At 40.3% G+C, this 16404-nt stretch overlaps 1 protein-coding gene across 1 annotated transcript in view; it reads right to left on the bottom strand.

The window, feature by feature from the left end:
* Positions 1 to 1951, bottom strand: part of UBE2D2 (ubiquitin conjugating enzyme E2 D2) — a 53744-nt gene extending 51793 nt beyond the window's left edge. Inside the window, exon 1 of the mRNA XM_019740349.2 lies at positions 1352 to 1951. Within this exon, the coding sequence (XP_019595908.1) occupies positions 1352 to 1375 (24 nt within the window). The 5' untranslated portion in view covers positions 1376 to 1951. The remainder of the gene's footprint in view (positions 1 to 1351) is intronic.
* Between the last annotated feature and the right edge of the window lie 14453 nt (positions 1952 to 16404).

Below are 16404 nucleotides of genomic sequence, written 5' to 3'. Positions count from 1 at the left end.
ATTTGTTAGAAATCAAAGAAGTCAAAAGAAGTTGGTAAGGATCTAACCTAATTTACAGTAACCATTGGGATTAATTTCACATTAAAGGTCTTGGATCAAGAATGAAATGAGGACCAACTACTGAGCTGAGGTGTTTAAATTGTCCACCAATCAGCACTTTCACTAAGTGTAAGGCAAGGTGAAAATTGGTTCTCTTGCCCTTGCATCTCCACCCCATCCTTCAGGATGGATAATCCCAGGATCTACTTCTAAATGTCTAGAGGTTTAATACAGCCAAGTGAAACACCAAACAAAAATCACCAGTGGTGCTCCCCCACTTCTATGAAAAAAACATGATAGTGAAAGGCACTAGGAAGTTACAATATTAGAGAGGGAAACCCTAAATTTTAAGCAAAGCCTATATTCTAGAAGCAGTATTAGGGAAACATTCGTATAGGTAACTAACTGAATCAAATCCTTCATCTTAAAGGACAAAGAAGTCCTTTCTAATGGAAAAATCTAACAAAATCCCTTCGAAATTAAAAGGGTCTCTCCCTGAATGTATAACCTAATTTAAGCTGTAAAGGGAAACTTTGTGTAACTTCTCCAGTGGGTTTCAATGTTCAGGTCTCTACCTCTACCCCTGCCAATTTAACAGCTTTTCTATAAGGTCCATTCCTGCAAAACTGAAGTTTCTGATTACATTTGGCAACCTCAGGAATAAAACACTTCTCCCTCTACTTCCCTCCTCCCTCAAAGAATCAAGTTTTTTTCTTTCTGAACTTCCTACTTGAACAGTTTCTGGACAAGTAGAGTGGACCAAAGTGTGCGGCCGCCAAGAGGTGAGTGCACTCAAGAGATACTTGTGGATCGGACAAAAAGGCGTCTTCTTCTGCCTGCCTGATATATGGGCCCCAAGCTCGGGCGGTTCTGAGAAGAGCCAGGGCAGGTGCGGGGGAGGGGAGAACCGGCAGAGAGGGGCGAGGAGCCCTTTCGACCTCGGTCGAAGGGGCCGCCCAACGCCCCAGCCCCCCCTCCCGGCATGCCGGGACAATGGCCCTCTAGCGCAGCAGTCCCAGGCCGGGGAGAGGCCCTGGGACTCCATACCACCGCAGAGCCTAGAAAGGAGGCCGGGAAGGAACTCTGAGCGGGCCTGAGCACCTCCGGCCTAAGCGCGGGCTGCGCGCCCGGGCCTCCACCGGCGCCATCACTGGGAGTGGGGTTGTGAAGGCCGCCCGGCGGGGCCTTCGCGGGCAGCCGGGTCCGAAGAAGATGCGAGCCCGGTGGAGGCGACGGCGGGAAGTGCAGGCCTCGGCCTGCTCAGCTGGCCCGCCCGGCGGCCCGAACCCACAACCGACCTCCGGCCGCTTACCTTGTGGATTCTCTTCAGAGCCATCGTGGGAGGCGGGTGGCGGCAGCCCCCGGGGCGGGGACGGGGACAGGGGAGGGATGGGGAAGGGGCGAGGGGGCGCGAGGCCGCCTCGGTGATCACGGGTCGACCGGAGAAGATGGAGCGTCCGGGAGCACGGGTCCGCAGGGACCGACTGAGGGCCGAGGCCCACTCGGCTCCCGAGCCAGCTGCAGCGGTCACCGCATCACCCGGCGGCGGCCCCTTTATGCGCTGCCGCCCGAGCCGCCGCCGCCGCCGCTGCCGCCGCCGCCGCCGCCGTAGCTGCCTCTTCCTTCTTAGCTCAGCACCGCCTCCTCAGCCGGAGCGGATCCCTCCGCCGGGTAGCAAGAGCCCAGGCCTCGGGCTCGGCGGCGCCTCTTGGTCGGACAGCTGGAGGGACTGCCTGCTGCAGGTGGACAGGGAGACGCGCGGGCGGACGGGCGGGCGGCGCCGCCGGGGTGGGGCCGCCCGAGCGCGGGGTGGGCCCAGGCCGAGGGGCAGGTCGGAAGGCTCGGGGATTGGAGGGCCAGGGGGAGGAGGGCTGGGTCGCGTCTGCGGCGGAGGGATACGGGCCGCCCCTGTGAGTATCTTACGCGCCGTCGCCGTCGCTGTCGCCGCCACGGCTGCCTAGAAGATGACGCCGCGGAGCCCAGAGAGGAGATCTCGCGAGAGCCGTGGCGCGGGTCATAGATTCTCGCGCGCCGCGACTCTTAAGTCCCTTGCTTTTGACACGCGCGTGTCATCAGAGATCAATAAACGTTTACAGGCAATTGTTTTCCAGATCGCTTGACTGTCCCCATAGCATAGACAAACCCGGGAGGAGGCACTTAGTCCCACTGCAGTGTTCTTAAGGAGGAAGGGACTTGTCCAAGGTCACACAGTGCCACAGTGGTAAAGCTAGAACTCTTTCCGAAGCCGCGTGTAACAGCCTGGACCCCAGCGAGGAATGTAGTTCCGGGCAGCCCTGAGAGCTTTTCCGATCAAGGCGTCAGCTGGGTGACAACTTCAACGTCTCTCAGCATTGGCACGCAGTCGTAGAAGTGCCCAGACCTCACTCTCTTTGGTGAATTGTTACAAACAAGCACTGTACCAATTACCTCAGAAAAAACTTGTACAGTTTGTGTGTCCCGGTAGTTAAAACCAACCTTGTGGTTCAGATAATCATCAGGAACAAGTTTAGAAAACCTATTCTGGAGTTGTTTTTTAGGGGGTGGAGGCAAAAAGCTAACTCACTGAGCAACTACTACTCTGTGTCGAACTCTACCAGGATCAATGAGATATAAGGCCAGGCCTGGGCTGGGAGGTGCTTGTTATCTGGCTGGAGAGACACTTCCACGGGAGACTAGTAAGGAATATTTTCCTTGGGAGATGATGTCCACATTCTCAAGTGCACCCCAAGGTTTTCTGATTCTAAAACTGTTCTTTCCTCTATTCAGAAGGGACCTTTAAGATCATTGATTCTGACTCCTGAATTTAGACAGGAGAAACTGGAGCCCCTAAGAGAAGGATCTTGCCAAAAGTCATGCAGTAGAGCCCTGTCAATACTTACATTGCCTCACTTACTAAGTAGAGAAGGTCAGGCCAATAGGGCAGGGCCACTGTAGACTCAATGAATTAAAGGAGGGAAAACCGTATCCAGTCATCCAGGTTGGGTGTGTTTGAGGTTAGAGGGGAAGAGGAATATTCCACAGCCCCAAATTGTTTCTTCTTAATACATGTGAGGGAGAGAGACAAAAATGCCTATTGGTCACATTTTTAAAATTTTTCTTCAACAATAGTTTTTTTGTATTAGAAAAGCAATGTATATTAGTTGCAAGAAATACAGATGGAAAGGAAGGAAATAAAAGTCAACCAGGGCCGGCCCGGTGGCTCGGGTGGTTGGAACTCCCTGCTGCCGGTTAGATTCCGACATGGGCCAGTGGGCTCTCAACCACAAGGTTGCCGGTTCTACTCCTCGACTCCCGCAAGTAACTAAGATTGAAAGGACAACTTGACTTCGAGCTGATGGGTCCTGGGAAAAACACACTGTTGCCCAGTAAAGTCCTGGAAATACACACTGTTCCCCAACAAAATCCTGTTAAAAAAAAAGTTTTTTGTTTTTTTTTTAAATAAAAGTCAACCATACTCTGAGCATCATCCAATGATTAACCATTTTTGATATTTGGTTTACATCCTTCCAGTCTTTTTCTCTTACATATAAATACATATTTTTCTTTGAAAAATATCAAGTCATAATACTATTTGGTAATCTACTTTTATTTTAAAATAAAAATTGTGTATATTTAGGTGTACAACATAAAGATTTGATATACATAAACACAGTGAAATGATTATTACAATCAAGATAATTAACATATCCGTTTCCTTTCCTTTTTTTTTTTTTTGTGGTGAGCGCACCTGACATCTTTGGCATCTACTTTTAAAATAAACAGTACATAGTGAATTTTTCTGTTTCAATACATATTTTAATGGCTACGTATTCTATTATATGCATGTTCCATAATTATTTAACTGGTCAAATTTATGGGAACATTTAAGTTGTTTCCAATTTTTACTATAAAAAAATCTTGCTACAGTGTACATCCTGTAGTTAATCTTTGTACAACTCTAAGAGCGCTTATTTAGGATAAACTCTTAGAAATGGAATTGCTTCATCAAAGAGTAATCAGATTTTGCATCTATGTTCATGAAGGATATCAGTTTATAATTTTCTTTGTAATATCTTTATCTAGTTTTCTTTATCTAGTTATCAAGGTTTTCTGGCCTCATAAAATAAATTGGGAAGTGTTAGCTCCTCTGTGCTCTGAAAGAGCTTGAGTACGATTATTATATTTCTCTTCCTTAAATAAGTATTTGGTAGAATTCACCAGTGAAGTCATCTGGCCCTGAGTTTTCTTTGTGGAAAGAGTTTGATAAGAAGTTCAATTTCTTTAATAAATATGGGATGTTCGGATTTTTCTTTCTTCTTGTGTCCATTGTGGTAATTTGTGTTTTTAAAGGAATTAGTCCATTTCATTTAGGTTGTCCAATTTATTACAATAAATAATAATAATATCTTCTTATTTTTCCTCTTACCATCTGTAGCATCTATGGTATCCCTTTTTGTATGCCTGATATTGGCTATTTGTATTAGATCACTGATTTTACACTTTTCCTCTTTTCTAATGTAAGTACTTTCTAACAAAGCATTAAAATCACACTGCTTTTGCTGCATCCCACAATTTGTTATGTTTTCATTTTCATTCATTTTAAAATAGTCTAATTTCCCCTGTGACTTATTCTTACACCAAGGATTATTTTCAAATGCTTTGGAATTTATTAGTCATCAGGGAAATGCAAATTAAAATCATAATGAGATACCACTTCACACCTACTGGAACAACTTAAATAAAAGACAATGACAACAATAAGTGATCACAGGGAAACAATAATTGGAACTCTCATACATTGCAGGTAATAGTGTAAAATGGTGCAACCAGTTTGAAGAACTGTTTGGTAATTTCTTATACATTTAAATATACATCTACCATATTCTATTCCATATTTATCTTCCTTAAATAAGTATTTGGTAGAATTTCTTTGGTATTTACTCAAGAAAAATAAAAACATTATGTCCCAAAACGACTTGTACATAAATGTTCATAACAGCCTTATTCATACGAGTATGTAGCCCAAAAGTGGAAACAGCCCCAAATGTCCATCAACAGAACAATGGGGTAACAAATTATCATATATTCACACAATGGAATTCTACAAAAACAACAAAAGGATAACTATTAATACACTCAACAACTCCAATGAGTCTCAAAACAATTATGTTAAGCAAAAGAATAAAGCCACAAAGGAATATGAACTGTACAATTCCATTTATATGAAGTCCAGACGCAGACAATATAATTTTTTTTTTTAAATTAAATTTATTGGGGTGACAATTGTCAGTAAAATTACATAGATTTCAGGTGTACAATTCTGTATTACATCATCTATAAATCCCATTATGTGTTCATCACCCAGAGTCAGTTCTCCTTCCATCACCATATATTCGATCCCCCTTACCCTCATCTCCCACCCCCCACCCCCCGCCCCCCTTACCCTCTGGACAATATAATTTTTGGTGTTTGAAATGGTTGCTGTTGTTGGGAAGATCATTTGTCAAGAAAGGGGTCAAAGAGGTTTTCTGGGTTCTGGGATAATGGAAATGTTCTATATATTGTTTTGAGTGAAGATTACACAGATTATATATATGTATACATATATATGTATATATTATATACACACACTTGTCAGAACTCATGGAACTGAACACTAAATGTCTGTGCATTTCATTTGTAAATTGTATATATATATATATATATATATATATATATATATATATATAAAATAAAACAATATCAAGTTTTTAAAGAGTACACAGAATATTTTGATCTTTTGTAATAGATTTCTCCTTGGGGGTGATTTTTCCTCCCACTCACCCTGCATGGATCTTATGCCCTCAGTTTACCCTTCACTATCCTACTGAAATTGTGAGCACACTGCATGTTCTTGGAGTTTGATCTCATTTTCTGGTTGTTAACCCAATACTACAAGCATTATAGTATTTAAAGGCTTTCCCTAGACTAAGACGGTTCCCAGAGCTGACACCTGTGATTAAATGATAAGGAGGGCACTGTCCTCAATATAAATAGGCAGATGATTGCTCTGGGCTGAGTAAAGAGTAGAGCCCAAACATTTTGGGAACTCTCTGTTTTTAGATCTCAGCAACCCTACAGAAGAGTTTATTGTGTCTTATTGAAATGACTGGTAAAGACTATTAGGTAAGCCAGGAATTTATTTTCTAGCTCCATCAGTATGGTCCCTTTTTGTGATTCCCCCCTCCCCTTTCTTCTGCCTCCCCCTTTTTGTGATTTTTTTTTCTTTTTTTGATATTTTCTAAGGCGTAGTTTTAAAACATAAAAATGTCCTCAAACATTCCAGACTCTAAGATAGTACCACCATTAGAGGCTATTAGAGGTTATTTATTAGAGGCTAGTGTATTTCCTTATATAGCTAGGCTTTGTGGTCAAATATTGGTGATTGAAGGAAAACTGACTCTGGGTGGTGAACACATAATGCAATATATAGATGATGTGTTATAGAATTGTACACTTGAAACCTATGTAGTTTTGTTTACCATTGTCACCCCAATAAATTAAAAACAAAAACAAACACTAGGCTTTGTGAGTTTGAAGTAGCTCATTTTTTCATGGTCAAAAATCAGAACAAAGGAATTGTTTACCAAGGGAATTATACTCGATTTTACATTCTTTTTGTACAGCTCTCTCTCTCTCTCTCTCTCTCTCTCTCTCTCTCTCTCTCTTTCTTTTTTGCCACTCTTTCGTTATATATGATTTGGGGTATATATTCTAGTATGCCTACCAGCACTTACTCTATTGTTGGGGTCCGGTCCCATATCCATGCCCTACTGCATAGAAATTGCTAAATACAGAACTGGCCCTAGCTTTGCTACGTATAACACTTTCTTATGTTTGATGGCAGCATGATTTTGGTCTAAAAGTCATCTTTCAGAAACCCAGACTAGGTTAGGTGCCTTTATATTAGGGTCCTACCATCAGAGATTGATCACACTTTAATGTAATGGTTGGACAACTGTCTCATTCAATGGACCATCAGTTTCTGGAGAGCAAAGATGTTGTCTCTTTTTTGTTCCTCCTTTTAATCCCCAATGTCTGGCATATGAAAGACACTTGTTGAATGAGTTCATGAATGACTGGCTGAATAATGAGTAGCTCAAAAAAACCTCCTTTATACTCATAAGTTATTGGGTAAGGTAGCAGCTCCCTTTAAAAAAAAAACAAAAACACAAACAAAAACCCTCGATGGTATTCTAAGACTTAGTTGCAGAACTAGTCTAAACCCAGTGTAGAGTGGTTCTAAATCTACTAGGAAGGGGAAATCCATCCCTACTCTGTCCTTGGAGAGGATATCATTATGCAAATGTGGACTTCCTCCTGGTGAAATAGTTGGAAAGAAGGAGATGGTAGTGCACGCTTGTGCTTCTTTCCTTACCGAGGTCAGTGGTGCTGAGAGGTCATGTGATAAGTGACATGGTGGTTTAGAACCAGGACTTTGCAGTCAGTGGGTTTGAGCCCTATTCTGCTATTTAGTCATAGTGTGACGTTTGCACAATTTCTTGACCTCTTGAAACTCGGTTTTTCTCTTCAGTAAAACAGGGATAATAATGTCAGCATCTTCATAGGATTGTGAGAGTAAGTAACAAAAGTTCATGCATAAAGTTCCTGGCCTGAAGGAGTGCTCATTAAATATTAGCTATGATGATAATGATGATGATGATGATGGTGATGATGATGATGATGATGATTTTTCTAAGAAAAGCAGTATTTTAAAAGATTGGTTCCAGCCAACCATTTGCCCTTGGGGTAAGTCTACAACCTCAGTCCCTGTGAAGCTGGGATTGGTGTCCTGTTTTGGGTTCTCAGAGCCTTCAACCACTGCTCTTCCCATGGACTTTGTGGCTGGGATGAGAACGCCTCAGCAAAGGGTCGATCGCTTCCTGAAGGTTCAGCCCATGTTCCATGTGGCCGTAATTTGGGGACTTTCAGCCTGAATACCAAACAGCCTGGCCATTCAATCTAAAGACGGTCCCCCAACCTCCCTCTGCATCCTGGAGAAGACGTGGGCAGACAAGGAATACTTGAATGGAAGGCTGTGTATATACAAGTTGTCCACAAAATCTGTTATTGGTATTACTCAAAGGGAAAGATTAAACAATTTTAAAATGTTACTGTCAGTTCTTAAGCCTGCTGCTGCTTAAATAAAGGATTTTGCCTATCTGTGAAAGAGGCTTACAGAGCAAAGGATGTGGACAAGTCGCCTATGTGTGGAGTGGGGGAGGGAATATGTAAAGATAAAAACAGAAAAGGACTCTGAGTTCCAGAGGAGTAGGGAACCCTTAGAGAGAAAGACATGGGTGTTGCCCTGGAGGAGGAGAGGGAAGGTCTAAGGACAATGAGGCAGACTAGGTGGCAGAGCAGAGTCATGTCCCTATTTCTGAGGACTTGTTGGTTCTCACAATCTATAGCTTAAAAGGGTCCAGACTCCTCACTACTGGGAAAAGGCAAGGACCTAGAATTTAAAATCCAATGGCTTAAAAAAAAAAAAATCCAATGGCTTCAGCAGTAAACAAGATGTATAGTATAACACATTTGTGTTTTCAATAGTGTGTAGACACTACATAATATAAATGATATATGTGGTACATGCATAAATTAACATCTGTATTTAATGGCTATCAGCAGGGAGTATAAAGGACTTTTGCTTTCTAAAACACACATTTATGAAATGTTGAACATTTTATACTGAGCATGTATTGTTTTTACATAAAGAAAAAAACAAAAGTTTTAAAATCTAATAATATGTAATAGCAAAAAATTGGACACAGCCTAACTATTCCTCAATTGGGAAAGGTAAATTAGAGTACTGTAATTCATACTACAGAATACTATGTCATCATGAAAGGAATGAATTAGATCCATGTGTCTCATGTGGAAGAACTATCACAATATTGTTGAGGTTAAAAAAAACAAAGCAACTGCAGTGAAATATGGTTGGTATGATTCCATTTTTGTGGGTTAAAAAGTATCAATGATATATACACATATGTAAATCCATGAACCTGTACACTTAAGAGTTTCACAATTTATCCTAAGTTATACCTCAATAAAAGTTTCTTTTATCTTCATGAAATTCTGGTGATGTGTGTGTGTGTGTGTGTATCTGTGCCTATGTGTATATGTATAGAATGTACATAGAAAAATATTTAAACAGATGAAGACCAAATTTTTAACAGCTTAATTATCCCTGTGGAATTGCATGAGGAAAGTGAGGGAAGGTTCTTTCACATTTTGCTTTTCATAATCCTACAATATTTTCATTTTAAAACAATGAGCACGATTTATTTTTGTTATTAAAAACAACAAAAAAAGAAATAGTAAAAAAGTCTTTTGTCTTTTATGGGGTACCTAAAGCATTCCACTGATTTTAAGGGCATTCTGCCTTCCCGCCCTCTCCGTGGGTAAAGAAGATGAAGTGAGAATATTCCAAACGCTTCAGGCAAATTGTGTCCAGTCCAGATCATGGTATTGCTAATTTCCCTCTCATTTACATAAAGGAAATTGAACTTTTGGTTGAAGTCGATCTTGTTAAACTAGAAAACAGACGAACTTGAATGCTATGGTCTCATCAGCTTGTAACATTCGCATTGCTCTCGAGAAAGAATTGGGATTTTGACGGCCAAGCTCTGCGCGAACACTATCACACTTTAAAACGTCTATTTTTACCGATGCCCTAGAAGCTTTCCTGGGGAAAGGTTCTTGTTCCAACATAAGTGAGCCAATGGGAAACAGGCACGGGGGACCTGAGAGGCGGGGCTGGTTTTGAGAAGCGTCAGTTGCGAGTGAAAAAGGAGCCTCTGCAACCCTGCCCCTCCCAACAGCTTTCCGAAGCGTCTGGTCCCCCGATGTCGCCGCAGAAGCAGCTGCAGCCCTCTGTCAGGGTGGGGCCGGGACCAACCGGCACAGCATCCTTCCTCTGCAGCCAGCCTCACGTGCAATCCCGTATCCACACGGATTTAGAGGGATGGCTGGGCCTAAAGGAAGTCGAATAACCAAAGAGATGACCATGAAATAGGGTGGGGAAAGAGGGACATCCTAAGAGAGGCTGGGGGCCACCTGCCAACCTTTGTCTTCCAAAATAATGTTGTGACTAATGTAGGATAACCCAGAACCACCATTGGGACATGGAAGAGGGGGTGCCTCACTAGCTTTACCTTTTCTCCCCCAAAATGAAAATTTCTTTAATATTTTATCTGATTATAAAAATAATGTTTGTTGTAAATGAGTCAAACAATACAGAAGCCTATAGAACTGAAAATTCAAGCTCTATAGGCTTTTCCCTAATTCAACCTTCCTAGAAATAACCACCATAACAAATTATCTGTAACGCCAATACAAATATTGTGTATATAAATATACTTAGGAGATGACGTAGTGATTAAGAATACAGAATGACTTTGACAATCAACCCTTAACCTGGGCATCAGTTTCCTCAAGTAGAAAATGAAGATAATAAATAATACCTGCTATTTTAATTTTTTTTTTACATAACTGGACTCATACTACATAGAAGTTTCTACAAATGTACTGTTTTAAGCTTTATTTTTGAAATATTTATAAATTCACAGGAAGCAGCAAAAATACTACACAAAGTTCCGGGGTGCCCTTCATCCAGTTCCCCTCCATGGTTGCATCTTACATAATTATAACACAGTATCAAAACCAGGAAATTGATGTTGGTACAATGTATATAGTTTAATGTCATTTATCATATGTGCAGGTTCCTGTAACCACCACCCCAATCAAGATATACAACTATTCCATTACCACAGAAATCTCCTTCATGGTACCTCTTTACAGTCACATCTACCACCCCTTCACCCCAACATCTCTAACCCCTGGCAATTACTAATCTATTTTCCATCTCTATAATTTTGCCATTTTGAGAATGTTATATACATGGAATCACAGTATATGATCTTTTGAGATTGGCTTTCCTCACTCAGCATAATGCCCTTGAGATCTATGTAAGTTCTGTGTATGAACATTTGTTCCTTGCTGTGTAGTATTCTATTCTGTAACATACTTTAAAGAATGTTTTAAATTGTGGTAAAATGTACATGACAAAAATTTGCCATTTTAACCATTAAAAAGTTTTTTTTTATTAGGGAATATTGGGGAACAGTGTGTTTCTCCAGGGCCCATCAGATCCAAGTCAAGTCATTATCCATTTTCAATCTTAGTTGCAGGGGGCGCAGCCCACTATCCCATGTGGGAATTGAACCCACAACCTTGTTGTTAAAAGCTCACGCTCTAATCAATTGAGCCATCCGGCCACCCCTCCAGGAGCTCAGCGACAGCTGGATGTCTTCAATTTAGTTGTGGAGGGTGCAGCTCACTGGCCCATGTGGGACTTGAACTGGCAACCCTGTTCAGAGCTCACACTCTATCCAACTGAGCCATCCGGCCGCCCCAATTTTAACCATTTTTTTAAAATGCTATTTTATTTAGATTTACATTTTGTTTTTTAACGGGACTTTATTGGGGAACAGTATGTACTTCCAGGCCTTGTTTCCAAGTCAAGTTGTTGTCCTTTCAATCTTAGTTGTAGAGGGTGCCATTCAGCTTCAAGTTGTTGAACTTTCAGTCTTAGTTGTGGAAGATGCAGCTCAGCTCCAGGTCCAGTTGCCGTTTCTAGTTGCAGGGGGCGCAGCCCACCATCCCTTGCGGGAGTCGAACCGGCAACTTTGTGGTTGAGAGGATGTGCTCCAACCAACTGAGCCATCTGGGAGGCAACTCAGCTCAAGGTGCCGTGTTCAATCTTAGTTGCAGGGGGCGCTGCCCACCATCCCTTGCAGGACTCGAGGAGTTGAACCGACAACCTTGTGGTTGAGAGCCCACTGGCCCATGTGGGAATCGAACAGGCAGCCTTCGGAGCTAGGAGCATGGAGCTCTAACCGCCTGAGCCACCAGGCTGGTCCTTAACCATTTTTAAGTGTATAGTTCAGGTGGCATTAAGTACATTTACATTGTTGTTGTACAATCATTACCACCATCTATCCACAGAAATTTTTCATCTTTCAAAGCTGAAACTTGGTATCCATTAAACAATAACTCCCCATTCCCTCCACCCACAACCCCTGACAACCACCATTGTGCTTTCTGTCTCTATGAATTTACTACTCTAGATAGCTCAAATAAGAGTAATCACGCAGTATTTGTCTTTTTGTGCCAGCTTATTTCACTTAATGCCTCAAGGTTCATCCATGTTGTAGATGTGTCACATTCCTTTCCTTTTTAAGGCTCAGTAATATTCCATTGTATATACATCCGTTCATTTGTCGATGGACACTTTGGTTGCTTCTACCTTTTGGCTATTGAGAATAATGCTGCTATAAACATAAATGTTCTCTAACGTACTTTTGTTTATCAAACTATATCATGCCACTGGTTAACAAAATAGTAAGTGGGTAAGTTTCTCTTTATAGAAGTATTCCGGGGCCGGTTCGGTGGCTCAGGAGGTTAGAGCTCCATGCTCCTAACTCCAAAGGCTGCCGGTTCGATTCCCACATGGGCCAGTGGGCTCTCAACCACAAGGTTGCCAGTTCAACTTCTTGAGTCCCGCAAGGGATGGTGGGCTCCGCCCCCTGCAACTAAGGTTGAACACGGCACCTTGAGCTGAGCTGCCGCTGAGCTCCGGGATGGCTCAGTTGGTTGGAGCGCATCCTCTCAACCACAAGGTTGCCAGTTCGACTCCCGCAAGGGATGGTGGGCTGTGCCCCCTGCAACTAGTAATGGCAACTGGACCAGGAGCTGAGCTGTGCCCTTCACAACTAAGACTGAAAGAACAACAACTTGAAGCTGAACAGCACCACAACTGAGATTGAAAGGACAACTTGACTTGGAAAAAAGGCCTGGAACTACACACTGTTCCCCAATAAAAAAAAGTTCTGTTCCCCTTCCCCAATAAAATCTTTAAAAAAAAAAAAGAAGTATTCCGGCTAATATTTTAAGAAGGAATGGTAGAACATCGGCATTTTACAACCTCTGATGAATTAACTGATTGAGGCATGGAGCATAAATGCTGTTAACTTTTTAGAAAGTGACAACCAGGCACTATGTGCCTTCTGCTAGCAATATACCACACCCACTATGAAGCAGTCTTGCCATCATATCTCTACATCCAACTATGAAGTACCAGGAAATACAAAGGGAAGCATATCAAGAACATGCCTTGGAAATGCAACCAGCAAAATCCAGATTGTGAGAAACTACGTGACAAACAACACAGTTTCTCCAGCAAGTAAATTACAAGGAAGTTCTCTCTCTCTCTCTCTCTCTCTCTCTCACACACACACACACACACACACACAAATGGAAGAAACATAAATCAAAAGATACTTAAGAACCACACGAAAAACTGGTAAACAAATGTTTGCAGCAGCATTATTCATAATAGAAAAAAAAAAAAAAAAAGGGAGACAACCCAAATATCTATTAACTGATGAGTGGGTAAATAAAAAAAAAGGGGGGAGTATATCCATGCAATGGAATATGATTTGGCAATAAAAAATGAAATATTGATACATACCTGGATGAACCTTGGAAACATGCTCAGTAAAAGAAGCCAGTAGCAAAGGACCACATATTATTTGATTCAATTTATATGAAATATCCAGAATAGGCAAATCCATAGAGACAGAAAGCAGGTATGGGGAATTAGGATGGCTAAGGGGTAGGAGTTATTTTAGGGGGATGAAAGTGTCCTAAAATTGATTGTGATGATGGATGTAAAACTGCAAATATACTAAAATCTATTAAATCGTGCTCTTTAAAAATGAGTGAAATGTATATGATTATATACGTACACTATTAATAAAACTGCTAAAATATTTAAGAAGTATATCAATCAATCACAATGTGTAAATCCTATTTATATTTTGATTCAAAATATCTATTAAAAATTAAATTTACGGGGTGGCTGGTTAGCTCAGTTGGTTGGAGCGTGAAGCTGATAACATCAAGGTTGCTGGTTCCAATGCTCGCATGGGCCACTGTGCGCTGTGCCCTCCTTAAAAAAAAAAAAATAACAAAAAAGATAAAATAAATAATAATAATGAAATTTATGATACAACTGGAAATTTGAACATCGACTAGATATGTGAGGATATTTAAGATTTATTGCTATTGAATAGTCATGTGATAATATTATTATTTTTTTAATAGAGACTGTCTCTTTCAGAGGTACATACTGAAATATTTACAGATGAAATGATATCTGGGATTTGCTTAAAAATACTACAAGAAATAAGCAGGTAGAGGTACAAATGAAACAAGACTTCCCATGTAGTAATTGTTGAAGCTGGGTAATGGATGCGTGAGGGCTCATTATAATCTATTCTGTCTACCTTTATATATTTTGAAAATTTTCCATAATAATAAAAATATGTATCCATCAACACATTTCCATGTCAATAGATGGAAATCTACTTCATACTCTTTAAGAGCTGTATAGCCTTCTGTATTTATTAACCAATTCCCTGTTAGAGGACATTGGATTGTTTTCAAATATTCAATATTCTAAACAAGGCTGCAGGAATTATCCTTGTACAAATTAACTATTTACTTAGAATAAATTCCTAGAAGTGAAATTGCTAGGTCAAAGAGTGTGCATGTTTTAGATTTTTGTATATATGGAGAGATTGTTCTCTTGGAAAATTCTTGCGGTTAACTATTTCTCAACACTTCTAATAATATACTGGTCATTAACAATCCTTTTCATTTTTTTAAAAAAATAAGCCTTATTGAAATGTGACTTATATGCCATCAAGTTCACTCATTCACTCAAGTGTACAGTTCAATGATTTTTTTTGTATAGGTATTTATAGTTATGCAACCATCACCACAAGCTAATTTTACAATATTTTTTTCATCCCATTTATAGTGACTTCTCAGTCCCACTCCCAGCTCTAGGTAACTACTAATATCTACTTCCTGTTTCTATAGATTTGCCTTTCCTGGACATTTCATACAAATCAAATTATACAATATGCTTTGTTTTGTGTCTGGATTCTTTTACTGAGAATAACATGTTTGAAGTTCATCCATGTTGTAGTATATATCAGTATTTTGTTCCTTTTTATTGATAAATAGTATTCCATTTTGTTATGCATTTATCAGTTGATTGATAAATACCCCAAATGGTATTTCCATTTTTTGGCTATTGTGCATAATACTGCAAGTCTGTGTGTGGACTTGTATTTTCATTTCTCTTGAGTAGATATCTAGAGAAGAATTTCTGTGTCGTATGAAAATTCCATGTTTAACATTCTGAGAAACTGACAAACTTTTTTCAAAACATCTGTATCATTTTACATTCCCACAAGTAACGTATGATTCCAATTTCTCCACATTCTCACTAACATTTATTTACTTGTTTGTTTGTTTGTTTGTTTGTTTATTATAGCCATCCTAGGAGGTGTAAAGTGGTATCTCATTGTGGTTTTGATTTATATTTCCCTGATGTTGACATCTTTTTATGTGCTTATTGGCTACTTGTATATTTTCTTTGGCGAAATATCTATTCAAGTCCTTCACCCATTTTTAAATTGTATTATTTGTCTTTAACCCTTTTATTCTTTGCCAGTCTGCAAGGTGAAAATTATTTTCATTTGTACTTATTTAATTAGTGAGTTGGACAACTTTTCACCTATTTATTGGTCAATTGTATTTTTTAATTTTGTGAATTGCTATTATTTGTAAGAGCTTTTCTTATATGAAAAAATATTAATCCTTTTTTATATACATTAAAAATATTATACCAAACTTGCCATTTTGACTTCAGTAACTATACATGCCATCTTCATTCAAACAGCCAAATACTAGCTAAGGCTAAACAGGTTAGAGACAGAGTACTTGATCCTGCCCAAGAGCACATAGAACATGTCCTAAAGTCCAGCTGATTTCCCCATCACCTTCATCAGCTTCTATCCTCTGGCCACGCTGAAGCAACCCAATGGAGCAACAGTCCCTTGATTATGGTATCTCAATCCTGTCCTGAATAATCCCCTGCAGAGAGACACAAAGATAGTAAAGCTTTTACTCCCATCTCACTCCCTCCTTCTCTTCCAACAAGAACCCTAATAATCTAATTTATTGAACACTTAACAAGTATGCCAGACACTCTGCTTCAGCAATTTAGTAGATCATTACCTCTATACTGTTTTGTTCCTCAAGTTATAGATGAGGAGTGAGGCTGAAGGAAGTTTAGTAACATGCCCAATGCCACAGAACTAGGAAGTCATGTGACTTGTGTTAAGCTGTATTTAGGCCAGGAGCAGAAACCTTATCTTAAAAGCCATCTTGTCTTGATACTGTCTTGCTTTATCTCCTAGGGGCCTGTGA

The sequence above is a fragment of the Rhinolophus sinicus genome, linkage group LG10 (assembly GCF_036562045.2).
Source record: "Rhinolophus sinicus isolate RSC01 linkage group LG10, ASM3656204v1, whole genome shotgun sequence".
NCBI lineage: Eukaryota > Metazoa > Chordata > Mammalia > Chiroptera > Rhinolophidae > Rhinolophus > Rhinolophus sinicus.
The sequence above is the reverse complement of the archived record's forward strand: the minus strand, read 5'-3'. Positions and strand labels throughout refer to the sequence as shown.